Source organism: Mustela erminea, chromosome 1 (assembly GCF_009829155.1).
Source record: "Mustela erminea isolate mMusErm1 chromosome 1, mMusErm1.Pri, whole genome shotgun sequence".
Lineage (NCBI taxonomy): Eukaryota > Metazoa > Chordata > Mammalia > Carnivora > Mustelidae > Mustela > Mustela erminea.
The window spans coordinates 121,600,540-121,618,856 of NC_045614.1; the positions used below are offsets into that span (position 1 = coordinate 121,600,540).

The 18,317-nt window shown below is 34.7% G+C and overlaps 1 protein-coding gene across 5 annotated transcripts in view; it reads right to left on the reverse strand.

Annotated features, from left to right (window-relative positions):
• The window catches only part of NAALADL2 (N-acetylated alpha-linked acidic dipeptidase like 2), a 1,358,868-nt gene that overhangs the window by 203,339 nt on the left and 1,137,212 nt on the right, over nt 1-18,317 (reverse strand). For all 5 annotated transcript variants that reach the window (XM_032340827.1, XM_032340857.1, XM_032340836.1 and 2 more), the window contains one exon: nt 10,501-10,647. In XM_032340827.1, coding sequence (XP_032196718.1) covers nt 10,501-10,647 — 147 coding nt within the window. The remainder of the gene's footprint in view (nt 1-10,500; nt 10,648-18,317) is intronic.

Below are 18,317 nucleotides of genomic sequence, written 5' to 3' on the forward strand. Positions count from 1 at the left end.
AATTCTGGGCCAAGCACATTTGTGGACCCATCACTCATATGACCATCCTCCACCAAAGGAGCCTTTGATCTTATTTTGACCACTTGGATTGTCCAAAATCACAACTGGTGAGAGTCTGCAAACCAATGACAGCCAACAGAGCTTCCATTCCTAACCTAAACCTGTAGCCAGTATAGAAAAGAAGTGCTTTGAATTTAACCTCAATATTTTGCCATGTCTTAATTTTATTTTATGACTTCTAACAATAAGTCTCAGCAATAATAATACAAAATTTCTTTTCAGTCCCATTTCCACATATGTATAACTGAGTGACAAATCATAAATTGTCTCTAGGGGTGCCTGGGTGGCTCAGTGGGTTAAGCTTCTGCTCAGGTCATGGTCTCAGGGTCCTGGGATCAAGCCCCGCATCCGGGTCTCTGCTCAGCGGGGAGCCTGCTTCTCCCTCTCTCTTTGCCTGACTCTCTGTCTACTTGTCTCTCTGTCAAATAAATAAATAAATAAAATCTTTGGAGCGCCTGGGTGGCTCAGTGGGTTAAAGCCTCTGCCTTCGCCTCTGGTCATGATCCCAGGGTCCTGGGATCGATCCCCGCATTGGGCTCTCTGCTCCACAGGCAGCCTGCTTCCCTTCCTCTCTCTCTGCCTGCCTCTCTGCCTTCTTGTGATCTCCGTCTGTCAAATAAATAAAAATTTAAAAATAAATAAATATATAAAATATTTTTTAAAAAAGAAAGAAATTGTCTCTAAACATGGAGTATGTATAACATTTCTAATGTTCTGATAAGAATTATCAATGAATAAAAATGAAGTGACAAGATACTAATTTAAGGAACTAAAAATAACTTTGTGCATAGTTAATTTTTTTCCTACTTTTGCCGATTTATCAGTATTACATAAGCACCACACTATTTAGACTTAAAATATTTTCACTAATAAGAGAAAAATGGGTCAAACTAATTTCAATGCTAATGCTATTGACAAGAGACTGTGAAAATCAAAATACTGATAAATACTTTGTTCTCTTTCAAAATCTTCTCTATTCTTTTAAAATCACAGGGACAGAGTGTCATGAAAGACTGAAGACAACTGCTGCTCTTTTGAGACTAATATAAAAGCCAGAACTTCCATGAGGAAGCAATAGTGATCTTTAAAAACCAAGTGGCCTTGGCTTCAATCCATTTCTTTTTAACGTTTATGAGACTTCAAAAGCCACTGTTGTGTCTTTCTTTATAGTTTCTGTAGAAACATTTGGTTATTTAAAAAAAAAAAAAAACCATAAGCTTCTGTGTGAAACACTCTAAAGTATCAAACAGATGTTGAAAACCTGCAATTCCAGATGCAAATAAAATTGTATGGAGTTGTGGAGATTAAGGAATGGACAAGGAAATTCAATCATGGCCATAGTCATCACCAGCAGGTGTATGAAATCTAGATATGCTGTTTCCTTCTGGAGTTTATAGTTAAAGCATATGGGTACCAAACTACTGTTAACATTTTAATTATTCATTTTAAAGAGTCATCTAAATTCGTCCCCAAAATAGTTTGACTTTTTTCGAAGATTTATTTATTTGAGAGAGAAGGAATGAGAGAGAACATGTGTATGGGAGGAAGGGCAGAGAGAGACCAAGAGGGAGAGAAGCAGACTCCCCACCAAGTGGGGAGCCTCATGTGGAGTTTGATCTCACAACCTAGACCTCACAACCCCAGATCATGATCTGAGCCAAAACAAAGAGTTGGCTGCTTAACTGACTGAGCCACCCAGGTACCCCTCCTCAAATGGTTTTGGATTTCAAAATACTCTACTTGAAGAAATATGTCATTATCCTTAAAATTAGAAGACACAAATTTGTACTCGTCCTCATCTTCCAAAATGAACTTAGAAATAAAATGATAAATGTTATTTGTTTTGGACAAGACTTTGTAAATTGCTGTAAGGAAATATTTGTAACAGTTTTGTCATTATATGTAAATTATGAGCTCATTTTATATTCAGTTAAGAAATATTACCCACTTCCAGCTATTGCTTAACTTTAAGAATTGTCAAAGCTGAAATGTTTAAAACCTTTGTATAGTAAAGTAAGAATAATAAGAAGCACACATTGCACTATGGATATAGTGGGAGGTGAAAAGTATTTTAGAACTAATTCATTCTATGTTGAAAATCTCAAGAAACAGTTTAAAACTAGGGGGAAAAGCCCAGATATCTGGCAGTGCAGTGCTGGTTTGAATTTTATTCTACCACTTAGTAGACAGGTTGGCCAAGTTACTTGACCACTTGGTGCCTAGGTTTCATCTTTAATGAAAATGGCCATACTAGTACTCTCCTCATAAGTACTAGTTACAAGTACAACAATTAAATTAAATGAATGAATATGTTTAAAGGTTTTAGAACAAAACAATTCCTACCACAGATGATATATGTGTTAAATATAATTTTCCTTGATACTACTCTGCCTCTATCACTTCACTCTATAGTAGAAGCTGTCTTAGCCAATATGATTTGTCCCATTGACTGGCAGTTAATTATTTAGAAGCTGGTTCAAATAAATAATCAGTAAAAATAAATAAATAAATAAATCTCTAAAGTATTATATGTTAATTTAGAACTTGTGAGTGCTGTTAGTATTGGCCAGTATGCTGATGAAAAGCCAAGACCTTTTCTCTAAATACTGACATGTTGAATCTGTTATTTCTTTCTTAAACATTATTTACATTTCGAGCTGCTTTTTTATTTAAAGTGGAATTATTGGGACACCTGGGTGGCTCAGTTGGTTAAGCGGCTGCCTTCGGCTCAGGTCTTGATCCCAGCATCCTGAGATCGAGTCTCATATCGGGCTCCTTGCTCAGCAGGGAGCCTGCTTCTCCCTCTGCCTCTGCCTGCCATTCTGTCTGCCTATGCTCACTCTCTCTAACAAATAAATAAATAAAATCTTAAAAAATAAATAAATAAAGTGGAATTATTTTTTTTTAAAGATTTTATTTATTTATTTGACAGAGAGAAATTACAAGTACACTGAGAGGCAGGCAGAGAGAGAGAGAGAGAAGGAAGCAGGCTCCCTGCTGAGCAGAGAGCCCGATGCGGGACTCGATTCCAGGACCCTGAGATCATGACCTGAGCCGAAGGCAGCGGCTTAACCCACTGAGCCACCCAGGCGCCCAAATAAAGTGGAATTATTAAAGGTGCCTGTGAAGTAGACGGAAAGCAGAATGCATTAAATAATGCATTAAATAAAAATTCATTGTATTAAATAAAAAACTTAAAAAATTAAAGCATTAAATAAAAATGCAGATTACTGCAATTTCCCCAAATCTTAAAGAGTTGCCTGGTCCACTGCATATCAATTTTTTATTAGCAATTCACCATTTATAACATTATCATTATAGGTTTCTTAGAAGTGATTTTTTTTCATATTCATGATTCATAAGTATATAGAGCAATTAAAATACCTTGTTATTTATAACAAGTGCAAAGGGCATATATAGATCTGAGAATATAGCCAGATCTGGGCAAGCATATCATATCAGCTGAGGAAACACAAGTGTGTAAAAATTCAGAAAGGATCTACTATGATGAGCTTCAAGGAGGCCTGGGCATTGATCTTTGTGTTCTAAAGGAGTGGAAATTGTCAATGAATTCTACAAGTTGATTAAGTGGAAGTCAGTTAAGAGAACTTCTACCATACTTTCTTTACTTGATTATTTATATGTCTGAGTCCTAATCTAGACTGTGACCACTTCACAAGAAGGAGAGCAGAATTTTATTCATCTCTGAATTTCTAACATAGCACTGGATTACAGCAAGGACTTAGTAACTGCTGGCTAATAAATGAATGAGTTTGATTTAGCAAATATCTGAATACATCACATTTAAGTCACCCTATATTCTTAACTTAAATATCGCCAAACTTGCAACATGGTTAGTCTGCCATTACTCCGTGTAAGCACTATTACTAAAATTATAAAAACATCCTTATAAAAACAAACTTCCTCATAACAGGGATGATCACAAGACAATCCCTAAAAATATCATTACTGCTAAAATACAGTACAGTTATAATATATTTTGATCCAATGGTGGTAGGCATTTGGAATCAATGTTCTTACTTAGAATTCCAAGCAAGGCCAGCTGCGAGGGGAAATCTCTCCTCCTTGCAGCCATTCCTAAATATTAGGCAATTTGAAGTATGATCTTTTGAATTATCCATTTGGGTCTTAAGAGTTCCTTCATTCTTTGTTTTTTTCAATATCTGTCTCATATTTCAATTTCTTGTGTTTACTCCTCAGGCTCCTGGAAGCATACAGCAACTTTAATAGCACTTCCTCTGTGACAGGCATTTCATATACTGTACAATCAAAGCTTTTCAAGTCTGCTCTATAACTGTTGATTTGTTGATTGGGATTTAACCTTCTCTTCTAAAAGAAGGCTTCTCAAAAGTGGAATTCTTTGTGGAGTCACAGTTTATGAGAGTGTTATATTCCCTACTCCATGCTGTTTGTCAATGGCAATGGGACGGCCATACCCAGAGCAGCACTGGAAAATACACACATAGGTTTATATGGCATCTCAGCTCAGATTCTTGAAAAAGAGCAACGTTGAACACCTTGTCACACATAAAGGATGAGGTAGCTAGTTTAACCAAGGCCATGTCCCCAGATCAGCATTTCTCTGTTGTGATCAGAGGCCCTCGGGACTCCCTGAGATCGACACTCTTTTCATAACTATAATGACATTACATACCTTCATGCTTTCATTTTCTCTCTCTATCCACAAGTGTACAAGTTGCACAAAGCTCATCAATATGGTTTTAGATTCCACACTGAAACTAACCATTAGAAAACATACTTCTCAAGTCTCAGTGTAGTATCAAAGAAAAATACTTGCCATTATATGAAAAGACTGTGACACCAGCCTTCCTTCATCCATTTCAACCAAGACAACATATAACAACAGATTAAAGTGTAGAAACACATATGAGAATCCTGCTATGCCATATAATCTCACAATAAAGAGATTTGTTAAAAGGTAAAATAATGCCACTCTTCTAATTTATAGTTTCTTGTCTTGGGATATATAATCCTCTTTCATAAAAATAAGTTATTTATATTAATTTGTAGAAGGTGTATTATTGATTTTTAAATGAATGAATATATATATTCATTCATTTTTCTCAGTTTTAATTCCTAATGTAGTAAATCTTTATACATATTAGCCACATAAACAAAACCTTCTTTGTTTATTTTCAATACTTCAAAACTTCTTTGAAGTTTTCAATACTTTTAGAGGGTAAGTGGGTTTTTAGAACAAAATGTTTAAGAATCTCTGCCCTAAATGAATTCTCTGATCTGAAAATAATAATACCATATCATTTGATTGACACTGAAAGCACTCTACACAAAATAAATTACAATGAAAAGTAATGAACTAGAGAAAACTCTAAAGAACACCTTTCCATTCCATTTCCAATTATCATGAAGTAGAAAGGTAAAAATCTTGTTTTTTAAGTGACTATGTAAGTTTCATAGCTATCTATGAAACAGATTCTACCAGACACTGCAAAAATATCAGAACAACTTATGCATAGGTACACACAAATATTTGGTTTCTTAATCCAAGAGCTTGCTTCCCCCGCCCCCTTAGAGATAGAGAGGTGGGGAAAGGGGCAGAGAGAGAGAGAGAATCTTAAGCAGGCTCTAGGCTCTACACCCAGTTCAGAGCCCATAATGGGATCTTACAATCCTGAGACCATGACCTGAGCCCAAATCAAAAGTTAGCCACTTAACCGAATGAGCCACCCAGGAACTCCTCCTTAATCAAGAGCTTTTAATTGAAGTTTGAACTGTTATTACCTGTTAACACAACAGTGCCAGTGACTAAGTTCCAAACAGAAAATGTAATGGAAGAATTATCACTAAGTAAAATAAAATATTCTTCTACTTACAGAATAAAATATGAAGAATTGAGATGTTAACTATGAGTTACTTTGCTCCAAAATGTGTGTACGTGTATTGTAGTGTTGTATCTGTATTGTTCCTGTGCAAATTGATTATTTTTATGTGACAAAATTACCTTAATGTTAATGTCCATATATATACCCAAATACTCATGCTGTTATATATCAGTTTAAGGATCAAAATTGATATCAGAGCCATCTAACTAAAAAGAATAAGTTTTTAAAACACCTATGCTACTTGGTTTTCAGTTGTTGGGTTACTGAATGATGTTGAAACAATTATGCAAAAACCTTGACGGTATAAAAGCTATAATATCTCTTTATCTCATTATCATTTAAATGTTAAAAGCTCCATTATAGAAGTAAATTGGGTTCAAAAAAGAATGTTTCAAGCAGAAGAGCAAAAAATATAAGGTTAAACAGCATGAGGAACCAGAGCTTCAATTTGTGATAGAGAGCTTACTAGGGCATGGATTGATCTTCTGATATACTAAGAAAGCCAGACCCTCTGACATGCCCTATGGAGAGTAAATATACTGATCTGGAACAAAAATTACATGAAACAGCTGTTAAGTGACAGAAGAAATGTGCATCGGACCAGCAGCCTGTCATAAATATTGCACTCTTAATCAGAAAGCATCTGTCTTTTCATTTCCTTTTCAGCAATCTCTGCATTGTATTTAATCTGTGCAGAATGCTTCTCCTAACAGGTGCAACAATGTTTACAAATTAAAAACCTTATTTAAATGAAACTTACAACTAGAGACATTTCAATTAACAGGGCAATGCTTTATGAGAAGGAACAATTCTAGCATTTGGCAAAGCCATACATTGCTTTGCATTTGTGAAATTTAATTATTGAAAAATTTGAGTATAGACAACAAGAAAAACTAAGGATGAAATACGTCTCATGCAATCTTATTCAATATATAAGCACCCAGGAAAAATGTACTGGTGGAAATATGGAACCATGAAATATTAGGGATGGATATTATAAAATGTCATGTTTCACAAAAAAATAATTTTTTTAAAGATTTTATTTATTTATTTTACAGACAGAGATCACAAGTAAGCAGAGAGGCAGGCAGAGAGAGAGGAGGAAGCAGGTTCACTGCTGAGCAGAGAGCCTGATGCGGGGCTCGAGCCCAGGACCCTGGGATCATGACCTGAGCCGAAGGCAAAGGCTTTAACCTGATGAGCCACTCAAGCGCCCCACAAAAAATAATTTTAGAATAATATCCCATATGTCCATTAAAATTGGTGTCTGAGGCACTAGTTTCTTTTCCTACAGTTTTTCCCCCCCTTTATCATTCACTTGTTGAAACTGACTATAATAGATCCATAATCAATCTGTTGGAGAAAAAAAAATGAGCAAAAACACTGAAGTTTAGGATCCAAATAAAATTTAAATAAATAACGTCTCCCCAAACACAAACATAATCATAAAATTAGCTCATTTAGAATACATACAATTTATAAAGTGAAAAGTACTATAGAATTATCCACTTTGGTCTCTTTTACTCAAAATGAGGGTGGTGATAATGAACCTACTTCCTACAAGAACTATGGGGGCAATGCAGGCAATGCAAGTCTCGGAAAACGTGGCCTATTAGATTGTTTTGTTTCATTTCCCAATTTGTGATAGCAACAGGCATTGAAGAAATATTCTTCTTAACTGTACTCTAGGACAAACAACATGCAGACTCTTTAATAAAGAACATGGCAAGCTGGTGAGTAATGCACAATTTAGCCAATTCTTTCCATGGGGGAAAAATGTTTCCAAACATCCAGTTTTTCACCAAAGCTCAAAGCAAACAGAATATATCTGTGAACTGAATTTTGCCCAAGTTGCAACCTTTAGTGTAATAGCTGAGGACATGGGCTTACTGATAAACAGATCCAAATCAACTTCTATCTTGACTATTTATTAGTTTTATGACCTTGGGTAAGTTACTTGATTTTAAGCTTCATTTCATCCTCAGCAAAAAATCATTAACAATAATAGTTAACTCATAATGATATTGTAAATATTCAGTAAGACGAAATAAAAAATTTTAGTACATCAAGTACTCAATAAGTGGTAGATATTTTATAAATTATATGCATAATATGTGTAATATGTAACTATAAATACACATACATTATATTTTTAAATCTAATTTCAAATTCATGAAAAAGATTAATTTCCTCCCTGCTTTACTAACTGACATAGGGTAAATATTCTTTATATGATGGATAAAGTCTGTCAATATTTATAATTCCTCTCAATGTATACAAATGTTTACTATAGGTTAATGCAGAAAGCAAAGGTTATTATCTGTTCTTGGAAGAATTTGCTACACAAAATTATCTCACATGAAGCATTTATATTTTGCAAAGGACAAACGCATGAAATTTTTTCCACACTAAAGCATTATAAACAAGGTCATTTGTTATAAAGCATAAGGGATTCTCTTTTAATTGTCTTTTTAGAGACAAATACAATAAAAAACAATTTTCTTGATGGGAATTGGACATTTGGGGTACAATTTGAAAAAAAAAGAAAAATCTGATCAGCTCTTTCAGACTAAGCCAGTTCTCCTGGATTGACTTTAGCCGTAGGAATTTCACAATGGTAACAGCGCCTTCTTGGAACTTAACTATGACCTGTTTCCAAATCTTTCTAATGACCCCTCAGATCCTCTTGGTGATCCTCCTTATATCCCGCCTCTTCACCCTTAGAAGCTTGTTTTCCCTAATAATTAACAAGCTCCTCTTTTCCACTAATGTGTTGTTGTCTAAAAAGTTCAGAGATTTTTCCATTAATATGTTGAACCTACAATCAGATAATAATACCTGTGATGATAGCTGGAGTTGATAGAGGCCTTATTATGTGCTCAATATTAGCTAAATCCTTTCCATGTACATCTCATTTAATCTCACCAGGGCTCTAAGGAGTAGATTCCTTAAGTATACCAAGTATACCAAAATAAGTCTGAAAGAGGTTAACCCATTCGCCTCATAAATACCAGAGTTAAGAATTAAGTATAGACCCATTCCTAAGGCTATACTATACTGTCTGTCTAAATTCTTGACTTAACATTCAACCATGGTGAAATAGACATGGATGGAATAAAAGCTGTCATTCAATATGTTCACATGACAGGAGCTAGATGGGCTGAAATAGGAGGACAGTGAAGAAATATTAAAAGATATCCAGCAGGAAAATTCAAAATGAGCTATTGTTTTTTGTTTGTATGTTTGTTTTGGATTTTATTTATGTATTTGGCAGAGATCACAAGTAGGCAGGGGTGAGGGGGAAGCAGGCTCCCTGCTGAGCAGAGAGCCCGATGCAGGGCTTGATCCCAGGACCCTGCGAGCATGACCGGAGCCAAAGGCAGATGCTTAACCCACTGAGCCACCCAAGCACTCTGAGCTACTATCTTAATACATTGATTTCATTAAAGTGTTTATAGTGAGCTTGGTAAAAGACAAGCTGCCTCTACGCATGGATCCCATTTTTACACAACAACAGCATATGAAAATACAATTAAAAAAAAAGATAAATTATAGTGATAACTTTTCCATTACCCAAGAAATCACCTCATTACAATAGGATTCACCCAGAGTTTCTCCCTCCATGAATTTAAGTCATTTGTGACCATTAGCTGTTCACAGAGGAACTCAGGGATGAGTGTGGGAGTGGTGCTGAGAAACAAACCAAAATATCACTAAAGCTATCAGCAATTAAGAAACCGCACACCTGAAGTTGTGCCTATAAAAATGTAATTTAAACCCAACTTTTCAGGACCATCTATAGTTGAAGAACAAAGCAGGCTTAATTCTATTTTCCAGCCTCTATTTATGTTTGTTAATATCATAATTACCTCAAGCAGGCCACCCAGCATTCAAATAGCTCCCAATAAAGCATGCACAACTTGTGAAAGGTAAAATATTCCAATAGGTTTAGAACTACAGAGAAACAGTTTTCTGCATCATAATTCTGAGGAAGGTCAAAAGGTTTGAAGTTCAACAAGTGGATGAACACAGACTTAGTTGAGGTAAATCAGGATTCTGTGATAATCTTTGGCGAAAAAACCTCCTCTCCTCACAAAAATAGTAGTATCCTTTTGGGCAGGCAAACTACTGACAAACTTCGGGTAGCTAATCCACAAGACTCACATTAATATACAATACGTGAAACACATTTTCCCTTGGGCAAGGAGAGAAGAATCTATTGCCCATGTCATCTGTTTCTGTGAATACTGAAGATTACAATTATGTTTTGATGTTAATCCAACTACTGCAAATTTCTTGTTGCGAAGCACACTGTGAAAATGTGAGTGACAGTATAAATCTTTTTAAAATTGAATTCAATACTATTGAAAAGAGCTGATGTTTTCAAATACTGTTACAAAGCCTCTGAACAACAAGAATAACTCTCTAAATGAAGCAGCCTCCTATAGTGACCTACTTGGTAAGAAAGACAAATAGCCAGGATAAAATCAAATTCTGCATGTCTGCTAAATAGTGTGTATGGGTTTGTGTGTTTTGCATTTTTAGGAACAATCACCTCTAATGCTTTGATGTCCTCAAAGGCAAACTGCACGGTGGGAACTCCAAGATGGTTGATGAAATAATCAGCATCACCTTGTATCTGTACGGAACTGACGTTAGTTTCTTGGCAGTTAGCTCTTCTGGAACAGTTGAAATGATTTTTCTGAAAAAACATAATTTAAATTGTTAGCATACACTATGCTTCTTGGGACACCCCAAAATCATTGCTACTCAAAATACAGTCCATAGATCAGCTGCATCAATGTTATTCAGGAACCTGCTGGAAATATAAATGCTTAGGCTACCCCCTTGTCCTCTGGAATGGGAATAGGAACCTTTAGGGATGGAGCTCAGGAAGCTACATTGTGACATTTCCCTATGGTTCTGATGCTCACTAAACTGTGACTAGCACTGGACCAAATCAAACTCTGCTTGCTGTTGGTGCTTCAAAACCATTTTTATCATAGCTTTACTATGAACTTCAATGATTCTTTAATTTGAAATATTTTTAAATGCTGTGGGGTCCCTAAAAAGCTTAGGGTTTTTTTTTTTTTAATTTTTCAGAAAATTTAAAAGATGACTTTGTAGGTTATAATTCTATTCTTCTTAGATTTTTTTTTTTTTTGAAAACCACAGGAGGAATTTTCTTCATTTATTCTTAAAAGTATATTCCCTCAAGTCTTAAGTTTGAACTTTTAGGAAAAATACCAAGCTCCGAACTCATAATCATGAGAAAAGTAAGACATTAGCAGTGAGAACAACACATCTCACATCAAGCAGAAAGTATATATTCAAGACATATTTGTCATTGTATCAAGACATTGACTCTTCAACACCCCCTCCAAGTTTCTTTGGCATGATATAATTTCAAAAATACTTTTAAGTATAACGGACCAAAAGATATGGAAATTATAGTCCAGTACTTAAAAAGTAAATTGTTGCAATTTTTTTCAACTATAGCGCTAGATTTTTCCAACATATAACAATGTTTCTGTATCTATCCATTTTTTTTTGAGGACCTGATAGATCTTTGCAATGAAGTTAAAATCAATTAAAATGGAAGGTCTTTGTGAAAGTTTATAAACAAGACAAGGTTTCAGTTTATTTATTTATTTATTTTTTTTTTTTTTTAAAGATTTTATTTATTTATTTGACAGAGATCACAAGTAGGCAGAGAGGCAGAGAGAGAGAGGAGGAAGCAGGCTCCCTGCTGAGCAGAGAGCCCGATGCGGGACTCGATCCCAGGACCCTGGGATCATGACCTGAGCTGAAGGCAGAGGCTTTAACCCACTGAGCCACCCAGGCGCCCCAACAAGGTTTCAGTTTAATGTTACTTATATATATGTGGAGTAAAGCATAAAAACCTAAAATTTGTATAATGAGCCCCACCAATTTGCTTCTTTTGAAAGTCTGATTTTCTGAAAAGAGAGTCAATTTTCTTTCACTTCCTGATATACTCCTGGGGCAAATTCCTGAAGGTTTTAGATCAACCTGGGACAGTTTTGGCAAGGTTTTAATATTCTCTCAAAAGAGCTACATTTAAATACTAGATTATGAAAAAGGAAGAAACTACTTTTTATCATGTACAAAATTCCAAGTACTTTTGACAGATCCAGCTGTTGAGAATTGGGAACTTTAAAGGGATTTGTTCAGCCAGACTAGAGTTTTTTCCTAATTGAATGTGAATGCCTTTGTCAGGCAAGATATTAACAGGTGTCCCGTCACTGGAGTCTCACACACAGCCGGCTTCACTCACTCACGTTCACTGAATGGTGCCCGGATGCATTTGAATTTGAATTTGTGAAACCTAGACTGTTACACTCTTTAATGTTTTTAATAAGGATTTGATAGAATCTAGTCTTTTTCTCTCCCCAGATGCTTAGTCAACAAAATTAAAAATCATTTTAACAAGTGATTTACATGTTTCCCCTTCTATATCTGAGACATGTATCCTGCTCAACATCAGTGAAAATACAGGTTTGGCTTTCATTTCTTTATTGTTATGGTGTTGTTTTTTGTTTTTATTTATTTTTTGGGGGGGGATTTGTTTGTTTGTTTGGCTTTCATTTCCTTTTGTATATATAATTCTTAATATCCACTCCCAATACCTGCCATACTGCTGTTATTCCTTAGATTTCTGTTAGAGAAATTTCCTTAGAATTTTTTTTTCTCAACAGAAGAATAGCATGGATTAAAAGGAAACAATTCTAAATTCCACAATATGTGTCTCTGAAGGAATTAAATAAAAAATAATAAATGTAAAACTTAAGTCTAATATATTTTTTTTAAGATTTTTTCTTTTTTTTTGAGAGAAAGAGAAAGTGAGTGAGAGAGAGAGAGCATGAGCTGGGGAAAGGGGCAGAGAGAGGGAGAAGCAGACTCCCCACTGAGGCAGGGAGCTTGACTCCAGGGACCCTGGGCTTGATCCCAGGATTCTGGGATCATGACCTGAGGTGAAGGCAGATGCTTAATTGACTGAGCTACCCAAGTGCCCCTTAAATGTAGTATTTGATCTTATTTTTATTCAGACATTATTGCTATATAATAGCCTCCCTCTTATAATAAGTATGTTTCCCATATATGCAAGTTGCTAAAACAACTCACATGATCCCACTGCAATCAATTCTTGCATTCTTTTTTGCTCTACAAATTTCACAAAGCACACTTCTTGTTTTGTCTCCGCCTTTTACCAGCCCAGAACATTTTTTTTTTAAGCCATTACAGATACCCTTGCCTCTCTGTACTTGTCATGGCTAAACCCATTGAATAGCTTTACTGTTTTTACTGCATTCCATTTCTGTGATTCCTTCTAGCTACATCATTGCTTACATGTTCTCCGTTTTCAGCCAAATCAAAAGGGCAATATCCAGCCTTCAAGATTTCATTCCCTAAAATACTTCCATATTCTTTTCCCTACTCTGGCTTGCTTTACTTCACCCATTTATTAACAAATCTTTCTTTTTTCTAAAGGTTTGTATTACCACCTCTGTCATCTATAAAAAAACTTATTTTGTAAACCAAACAAGATGTCAACAGAATGAGCACTATTAAGAATTGCTTTTCAGGGACACCTGGATGGCTCAGTGGGTTAAAGCCTCTGCCTTTGGCTCAGGTCACGATCCCAAGGTCCTGGGATAGAGCCCTTCATTGGGCTCTCTGCTCAGCAGGGACCCTGCTTCCTCTTCTCTCTCTGCCTGCCTTTCTGCCTTCTTGTGATCTCTGTCAAATAAATAAATAAAATCTTAAAAAAAAAAAAGAATTGCTTTTCAATTATATTTTGACAGCTGAGATCTATTAAAGCACATCTATGGTGCTAAATCTTGACTACATACAGAGGGAGAATAGAGTGCAGAAAAATAGTATTGTTTGGCCCAGATGGCTGGAACCTATAGCTGGAACTACTTGGCTAGTGAGCCTTCGGTCAAGATAAAGCACAAATGAAGGGTAAAAGCTTCAAGAACGCCAACTCAAAATTTGAGGATCAGGGACAACACAATTCCCTGAGGAACCTTCCTAGGGTCTCTTCCTTATCTACGAAGCCCAGCGTTTCCCTACAAAGTTCTGTAGAAGACTTATCTCACCAGCTCATACCATTTTCTTCTCTTTGCTTCTGTCTTTCTCACCACCTTATCCTCTACTGCTATTCTCCTGTGATTTCACCAGTGATGAGGGGAGGAAGTACGGTACCCTCAAGCCTGTGTTCATTTTGTTCCTTTTAGTACTTTTGTTCCTAGCTATTTTCAGAGTAAAATAGGATAAAAAAGAACCCAATTTTCAGACTGGAGTTTTTCCCCAGTCATTTCATCTAGGGATTTCCCTTAAGAGTAGAACATTTCTGGCATAGAAACCCCATTCTCTAAAACTTTTTATTATTCAGTCCTTTAAAATCCAGGCCGAATTCATTGACCTTAAGTGATTCTAAAATCTGTAGCCTAACGTGAAGTGTTTTCCTACACAACACCTCAGTGGATTATAGTAGATCTACATCAGGTAAGAGATAATGACCTACTCAACCCCTGTGAACACTTATATCTGAGAGGGAAGTAGAAAGAAATGTTAATTTCCTTCATTTTGCTAGAAGTTAGCCACCATGGGAAAGAGAAGGTTGGTAGCAAATTTGTGCAGGTCAATTAATCTTTTAAATTTATTTAAAGGCTGAGTAAATTCAAATTAAGTATTTCATCCAAGGAGTTCAAAATGCTCCATACTTAACATTTGATAACAAGCATTTTTATTACAGTTCATAAAATAAGCAAGTTCAGGCAATGACTGTGTTTATGTCACTTGTTTAATTTCCCACCACAAGCCTATTGAAGATCTCAAATGTAATCACCATCTCAATCCGAAAGCTGCATGCCCTTTGCAAGTATACTCTTAGGCTGAAAAGCAAAACCTTATAGTAAATGGTCACATAAGTGAAATACAAAGACATTAAGTCAACATTTACCTTAATTGAATAGTGACACCAAGGCACATTGACAGATTTCAATAATTCAAACATTTTATCTTTCCCACACTCTGCTTTCCCCTGCACACTTAAGTATTCACGGTATATTTGTAAGAAATCTAAAGTGATTACTTATTCAAATAGCAAGTGTAAGATTCCAAATAAAAGTACCACATGCTACACACTATAATAAAATATATATAATAATAATAAAATATATATAATATATTATATTATATATAATATAATATATATAATTATATATATAATTATATATATAAAATATATATAAATATATTATATATATAATAAAATATATATAATAAAATATATATAATATATTATTATATAAATATAATAAATCACTTTCTTTTCATTTCAGTAATGTTTTGTAACTTCAGTTGTGTAGAAACAATTTATCTCCCTGGTTTTCCTGAATTCCACAATATAGTAATGTTCCAATTGTGATGGGTATTTTTAAAAAAATGCCTATGGGTATTTTTAAAAAATGATTTCTAATTATAGGCACTGAGATGGTTAATTTTATGTGTCAATTTGATTGGCCCACTAGGTACTCAGATCTTTGGTCAAACATTATCCTGGGTAGGTCAATGAGGGTGTTTTCAGATGAGATTGACATTTAAATTGATAGACTGACTAAAGCAGATTACTCTCCCTAATGTGGTGGCTAGGGCTTACTTGCCTTAGTTTAAGATCCTGAATAGAACAAAAAGGCAGATCATCCCTTCTAAGAAGGAACTGCCTCTGTCTGACTTTAGCTGGGACACAGGTCTTCTTTCTTGAGATTCAGCTGAAGCACATCATTTGTTCTGAGCATCAAACCTGCTGTTTGAGGGACTGGAACTCACACCATGGGCTCTCTGGGTTTGTTCTTTCTGGGACTGCATGGGTCTTTATTTTTATTTTTTCAAGAATTTATTTATTTACTTCAGAGAGAGAATGAGTGCACGAGAGCATGGGAAGGGGAGGGAGAAAGACTGAAGCAGACTCACACTAAGGACAGAACTCTAAGTAGGGCTTGATCCCACAACCTCAATCAAGATCATGACCTGAGCCAAAACTAAGAGTCAAACTCTCAACTGACTCAACCACCCAGGTGCCCCTTTCCCCCCTTTTAAAGCACATTATAATCACTGTATGTGGTTGTAACCCATTATATGTAATGAGCCATGTATCTTTGGCATTTCTTCAATGTTTATTTAGTTACTATGTGTGCACATCGTAAGTTCCTTACTTATTTTGGATGTATTTTTATACAGGTACCTCAACTTCCTATCTATCCCCAGTTCCTTATAATGTATTACAGATCTCCTTTAGTAATCTTTGAGTGGAAACAGGAAGTTATACTTACTGATTCACTTTAACATTTTAAACTGGAAACTTATTTAAGTTATCCATAACACCAGCATCTGATAATGGAGTTTCTTATACATAGAATATATTTTCAAATGGTAAACATTTTTTCAAAAAATCAATAAATATCTTGCCATGCATTTATTAAAGATTAAATTGAGTATGGATAAAACCCAGCTTTTTATCTTTTTTAATTTTTTTTAAAGTGGAAATTTTCAACCTTATAAGATGGGATTTTCAAAATCTCTAGTATCTTAATGTTTCTGCAAAGGTTTAATCACCTACTTACAGAGTATTAAAAAAGTATTTTATCCCTCTAGTATATACCAATAGAATTGCCAAAGTAAAAACAGTCTAATTCTCATCTCATTCTATCCATTTTTAAAACTTTGATCTTGTTCCCAAATATGGAGAAATGTTACATTATATTTGAAAAACTCAAATTACATTCAAAATACATTTATGCACTAATGAATGTCTTAAGAAGCACTCTGTAACTGTGAAGACTAAAAAGTGAAGATATTTGCCCTTCTTCTTCCTCTAACTCCATCTCCTGCCCAGCCCTATGTCTACTCTATTCCCCTTCCTCTTCCCTGATTAACTTAAGATTCCTGACCAATAGGCATATGATAACAGATAACTGATTTCTTTCTTCTTCTTCTTCTTCTTTTTTTTTCTCTCCACTTAAGGCTTTTATGTAACAATAAAAACAGGTGTGTTATTTTTAAAACCTTAAAATATCCACATTTCCAACAAACTGTTGGATTTAAATAAAAATCTTGACTAAAATAATAAAATAGTATCTACCCTATGATATCTTATATCACAATACATTCCAGATGAATCCACCTTTTAAGGGTAAATCTAAATCATAGAAGTATGGAGGAAACAATGGAAGATAATTTTTAATAATCCTAGCATGGGAGAGATATTTTTGAGTATGAGAACATACCCAGAAGATAAAACAACATTAATTACCCCAATAATATAAACTTAGTTTCCTACATGACAAAAATTGAAAACCTAGGGAAAAAATAGTTACAATTCATTCCCTAGCTAAATGGCCTAGTTTCTTTAATACATAAAATAAAAAACCTGAAAAGCCAATTGAAAAAAAAAAATAGTCAATGAATATGAACTGGCACTTCACAGAAAAAAAAAACTATAAATATGTCTTTTATGCACAAAAAGTATATAAAATGTCTCTTATTTTTACTTTATAAAAAGCATTGGTAAGTTTGATTATGAACTGAGCTGTGAAGGATATGGGAATCCTGGTGCCTCATATTGCTTAGGAGAAAAAAACTTAAAAATTCTATCTAAATCATATCATATCCATATAATGAAGTAATATCCAGCTTATAAAAAGAAGAATGAAGCCACTTATGCATTGGAGATGCAAAATCTCTAAGATGCAATTTTTGCTCAGAAAAGAAAATGTGTCTTAAGATTCTATATGTTGTCATTTGTATATAAAAAAAAAAAACTATATATGCTCTGGTACAAATGGCATTTGCCTCTGGAGAACAGATTTAGGGAACAACAGATTTAGGAGGAAGACTTTTCATTGTCTACTTGTTTATTAATTTTTTATTTTAAATCTATGACTGAATCATCTGCCAAAAATAAATGTTAAAATTTTCAAATCTCCTCTGAACTATATGCTCTGTGTACCCAATTCCAAGATTCCCAGATTATAAGCTAATCAATTTAAAAATAGCATTTGTTGGATAGCAGGAAAGAAACAAATCATTTAAGAGCCCTCAGTTTCAGAAATGTTAGCATTTTATAAAATGTCTAAGGAGAAAAATGAAGTATTTAAAACTGTATCATGAACAACCGTTTAATATAAGAAGGTCCATTTAGGATCATCAGATATGTATATACCATTGGGGAGGGGACAGATAAAAGTAACTGCCACTTGTAACAAGTTCTCTTATAGGAGGACTTAGGACAATAGCATGAGTTCTTTGCTCGGGTAGGGTCACTAAAGTAGGCACTCAAATAACCAG